This window comes from Glycine soja, chromosome 4, assembly GCF_004193775.1.
Source record: "Glycine soja cultivar W05 chromosome 4, ASM419377v2, whole genome shotgun sequence".
Taxonomy (NCBI): Eukaryota; Viridiplantae; Streptophyta; class Magnoliopsida; order Fabales; family Fabaceae; genus Glycine; species Glycine soja.
Window position 1 is genome coordinate 46810154 of NC_041005.1, and position 5278 is coordinate 46815431.

The following is a 5278-nucleotide window of genomic DNA, read 5'->3' on the forward strand; positions in this document are numbered from 1 at the left end:
TAGGGAAAGGGAAAACTTTGAATTTCCTATCCTCTCAAATTAAGCTCAAGCTCTATAGAATAATAGCCGATATTTAAATAGCTATGATTTAAATTTCATCTGTATAATAAGCGATTCATTAGTTAGCTGTCACATAAAGAATTGGAATTTTTCACTCCCTTAATTACATGAATCATAAAGAAACCTTCGACAAAGTCAATGATATTTTGCATCTATAAAATGGTAACAAAAAGAAGAAGCAACAATCTTGTTTCAAAGCGAGATTAGTGATTCACAAAATCAGTGATATTTCACATTATCATATGATAAAAAAAAGTGAGAACCCTGTTTCAAAACTATTCACCTGATTAAAAATCTTAAGATAACCAATTAACCACGTCTTTATGAGTTATTTGCAAAAGGTCGTTGTCTGTACTTAATATTTCTATCTTGGCCACGCCACATTTTAGCTATGGTTCAATGCACACAGCTTGGGAGGAATTCTTCTGTGTTCCCATTGCACATGCACTCTGAAAGCATGGAAGATCTTCTTCTGTTTGACAGTTCTATCCTTGTACAAAGACAGAACTCCAGTGTCTATGGAAACAAAAAATTGTCACGTCAATTCCCTTGCTCTATTTTAATAGGCGAAGTTAATTGAATAGTTAGAGTATAATATTTTAAAAGAGTAACGCAGGTACACACTTCTTAATCTTAATTACATATAACTAAGGCTCTTACTCACTGGGTTGAGCAGTGTACATGAATTATTATACACTCTTTAATGCATTCTTACTGATTAAAAAAAAAGAATAAAACATGTTTGCGCATGCCTTTGTTCGTTAAGCAGTGGAGTTAGGCTAGCTATTATTAGCATCAGAATAGTTAACCAAATGACATAGTTTATTAATTATATGGAAATTAATTATTATTGATTTTTAAACTCAAATATATTTGTTTGTTTTTTTTTCACCGGAGGGTCGAGCATCATCTTATTATAGAAACTTGACAGTGTGGCTATTATGAATAAAGGGGAGTGGCTGGACAGATAAATAATAATAACAACAATAATCATGATGATGCCAAAACTCTGAAGATTCTGAAGATACATATACATAAAAGCTAACTAGACCAACAAACAAATGCATGGCCAGTCATGTCAAGAACATGATCAGTTGCATCAACCCCTCATTTCTCAATAATGGTGAAATTAACTGTACCAACAGAATAACTGCCACCACAAGAATCAATACTTGGATATAATTTACATGGAACAGAAATTAATTTCAATGTCTGCTCTGTATATAGGATTGATAGTCTCTCGGAATTTGTGCATCATAAGTCCTTGGAGAGTCAACAATCACTGAAACAGAACAATGGATCTAGAAAAAGATATGGTCTTATTTGGTCGGTATTTTCTGTCCTTTTGGTTCTTCATCCATTAATTTTGGTGCCCCTTAATTATTCATCTTCAAAGGCCACTTTAATCTGATGGACTAGGAACCAAGCCAGACTCTTTACGCTACGAATTACCCTGGAATGATGATGTACTTATATACCGATACCAAGCGTAGCTTTGGTTTTTCCTCCTAATACCTAACTTCTTGTTGGCTCATTCTCATGCCTCTTTGGAATTTCCTTACCTAGCTAGTGTAAAAGCTAAATCCTGAAAAAGTTTTATGAAAAAAAAAATCAGACCTGGGAACAATATATCATATTATATGAGTTACATAATAATGTTTTCAAATGAGGCAGGGTTTGAAAACTTACAACATGTTCGTAGTTTTGTAGGGCAGCTCTATGAATTTTATATTAATGAAAGGAACATAAGTTGTTGCTGAATCCACATGGATGAAGAAACTTTTGCCGCTGGTCCTCTGCGTCCCAGAAATGACTACCAGTATCCTGAAAATGATGTTTTTGTCAATAATAATAATAGTAGTAGTAGTAGTAAAGAAAAAAAGAAAACCATTCTTTTTCCTTTTTTCTTAAAAATAAATTTATTTATTTGGCTGTTTCTGTTTATACCTCCTCAGAGAACACATTTGACCTCTGCCCTTGAAGAAAAAATGAGACTGAATTATCCAAAAGATAGTCACTAGCAATGTGGAAGATGTTGGTGGGGGTCATGGTGGTTGTATCAGCAAAAGTAGTGGCTTGGTTGTTAGGGCTGTTGCAATGTGACACAGATGGTAGTGGTGGTGATGGTGATGCCATGCTATTTAGTTTCTGAAAATTCAAAGAGACCAAGTTAATTTCATGATTAGACATTTTAATTTAATTGATAACATGGAAATTGTTTTCTTCTTCAATCCTCACCTCTGGTCTAACCAAGAGGGTGTCTAGATCCGTTGCCAAGTCATAAAACATGGGATTCACTGAAGCAAGCTTCATTGACAAGAACTGCAGAAAATTAGAGGCATAGCTAGCTTGTTAGCATACACATTATACATATAACTAATGATGAGGTGAAGTAACTAGGTAAATAAAAAAGAGTATATTGGGGGTACCTCAACTTGATTCTGTAGAGATTGAACATAATTGATTATTTCGTCCAACATAAGGGCCTTTCCAGTCACCTAGTTAAAAACCAAACCACATGAAGATGTCAGAAGAAATGTTGAAAAACTAACGTATAAAGGGCAATTCTAGCAAGAGCACATTCACATAAACACACAAGTTACCTACCAATCAAAAAAGATAACAAAGGAGTTGTTAACTAAAAAAAGAAAATTTATTGGTCCTACATGCAAGTGTGACATGAAGTTCAACTTTACCTACCTTGTCACAGCCTGGCACAAGCCGTTGCAACACCTTCATCCTTTCACTTATCTTCTCTCTTCTCACCTGAAAAATCCATTTTCTTGCAACATTAGAGGAATGAAACATGAAGATGAAACCTCTAGGGAAAGCCAGCACACTGGTGGGGCCCACGTAGCCATAGAGATGGTAATTTTTCAAGTTGTTAATAAGAGAGTTACAGTGTACCCTTTCAGCAAGGCTGTGGCTATCCGTTGCCTGACCCCTTCTTGCTCTGACATGGATATAGCCTGTTGGAGGCTCTTCGGGACACTTTCTCTGTTCCTTCTTCTCTTCTTTTGCCTTGTCCTCTTCTTTCAACCCACCATTGCCCTTCCTTTGTTTCTTGTTTTTCCTTTCTGTTGCAGCATCCTACAATAATTAACAACAAAACAACACTAATTTGGTTAACTTATTGAACATTGTAGTATAGCAAATAATGCTGGGAGAAAAACACAAAACTTAGATAATTAACAAAGCTACAACATAAGACATTAATTTATTGGAGTAAGTAGTCTGTACGCGCTGACAGTGTAAAAGTTTCTTATAAGTACCGTAGTTGAGTCATAAGCCTATGGTATGTTCATTAATTTTTATAATAAATATCTTAAAAGTTATATACCAACAATGATTTCTGCTCAGTTGAAAAGTGTAAAAAAAAAATTATACTAAAAGTGTATAGAAATAAAACTCAGTTTATTTACCTTGGATTGGGGGTTACTAGTCAAGGAAGATCCATTTCTGGTTTTCCTTTTCTTCTCCACAGGAGTGTTCACCTTCTGAGTGACCTGCTCCCCAGTTTCAAGCTTGTCCACTACCATGGAGGACTGAGGGCTAAGGTTTTCAGTGACAGAAGGCTCATTGTCACTGATGGTGATCTTGGAGCTCTGATCAACACAGCTAGTCTCCTGGTTTGTGACATTAAAAGATGATGTTTCATGAGGGAGTTGTTGAAACTGATGAGGAGGAGGGGAAGGGGTGTTTAAGTTGTTGGGGAAGAATGCAGGGTCAACAAGAAAAGGATGGTATTGGTATGAAAAAGCTGCCATGTGTGAGTGAGAGAGAGAGAGGTGTGTGTGTGTGTGTTTCTTTCTTTCTTTGGTTTTTGGAGAAAATGCAAGTTATGAGGAAGAAAAGTGATGGAAGAAAGGGAAGCAGTGGTGTGGATGAGTCAGGAAAAGTTGGTCTGTGATAAAACTAAAAGGCCTGGTCTCTATATATAAAAAGATTTGTGCACATATAATAGCTGAAAATCTTTAAAAGCAGTAACTCCTAACTCAGCTCCCATTTGACTGGTCTAGTGTCATCAACTCATTTTCTTCTTTCACATTAGTGATTAGTGATAATAATGAATGAGACCCCAATTATGATAAACAGGAGAGATTATTTGACTTTGTGGGTAGTTTGATTGTTGGGTATCCTTTATAATAATAAGGTAAATGTTGATAGTATTCTTAGGAGACTTATAGGAAAATAAAAGAGAAAAGAAATATTGAGATATGAAAAATACATTCATCTATAATTTTAAAATACGCTCTTATATTATTTTTCATAACATTTTTTTTAATTCATTAACAAATTTCTTACGTTCACTTAGTTGAATAAATAGTACTACCCCTTTTTATATTTTTAAATGTTTTAGTCTTTTTTATTATCTTGAAATAATTGGTGTTTTAGAATTTTAAAGTTTAATTAATATTTTTTAAAAATATATCCATATTTAATATCTCACAACTTATGGTGGAAGCATCAATAATCAAAATATTAAATAATTTTTTTTAGTTTAAATATAATAATATTTTATTTCTCTTAAATATTTTTTTTTAATTTACCTGCAGTAGCCTTAAACATATTGGCAAAATATGGTATGAGTTTAACAACTTCGAGTCAAATTTTTGAGCTTTCTCCTAGTTTTATTAATTTCTAATGCACTACAAGCTTATTTAGTTAGTATTCCTCGCTTTAAAAAAATAAAGCTTGTATTCCCAGAGGCTTTTAGTTCTTTTATTTTTATTCACTAAAAAAAGGGTTAAACGTAGAATGAGGTAGTAAGTAAAATATATTAATGTCATAAAATTTTTAGAAGTCTAACTTTGTCTTATACAAAGAATAGTTTAAAAAATTTATTTGGACTATTCATATGCATAGTCAATAAAATTTAAACAAATAAATATATTAATGATTAGATATATTAAAAAAATAAAACTAATAAAAAATATTTGGAAGAATAAGAGTATTGCCATTAATATTGGAGTAATTTTGAAAAAATATATAAATTTAAGACACATCAAATTCTCAAAGTAACAGATAATTTAACATGGAATAAGTACTTTAAAATTGAGGGAGTACATAAAAAGTGGGAGACAATAGTAGATTATTCTGTAATCATACTTCTAATCATTTGTTTTAAAACCAGAAAAGGTGATGAAACCGGTAAAGACATTTGTTTTCTCGTATTATTTTTGTTTTGACAGATTGTGTTTTGGTATTTGGATTATTG

At 32.9% G+C, this 5278-nt stretch overlaps 1 protein-coding gene across 1 annotated transcript; it reads right to left on the reverse strand.

The window, feature by feature from the left end:
• Positions 1-1028: 1028 nt before the first annotated feature.
• On the reverse strand, positions 1029-3987 carry LOC114409976 (transcription factor bHLH137-like). The gene is made up of 8 exons (XM_028373681.1): positions 3483-3987; positions 2968-3150; positions 2761-2826; positions 2490-2558; positions 2299-2382; positions 2008-2208; positions 1750-1884; positions 1029-1645 (listed from the first exon to the last, which is right to left on the reverse strand). Exons 1-7 carry the CDS (start codon positions 3825-3827, stop codon positions 1792-1794), a joined length of 1041 nt encoding a protein of 346 aa, XP_028229482.1. The 5' UTR covers positions 3828-3987; the 3' UTR covers positions 1029-1645; positions 1750-1791.
• Positions 3988-5278: the final 1291 nt, after the last annotated feature.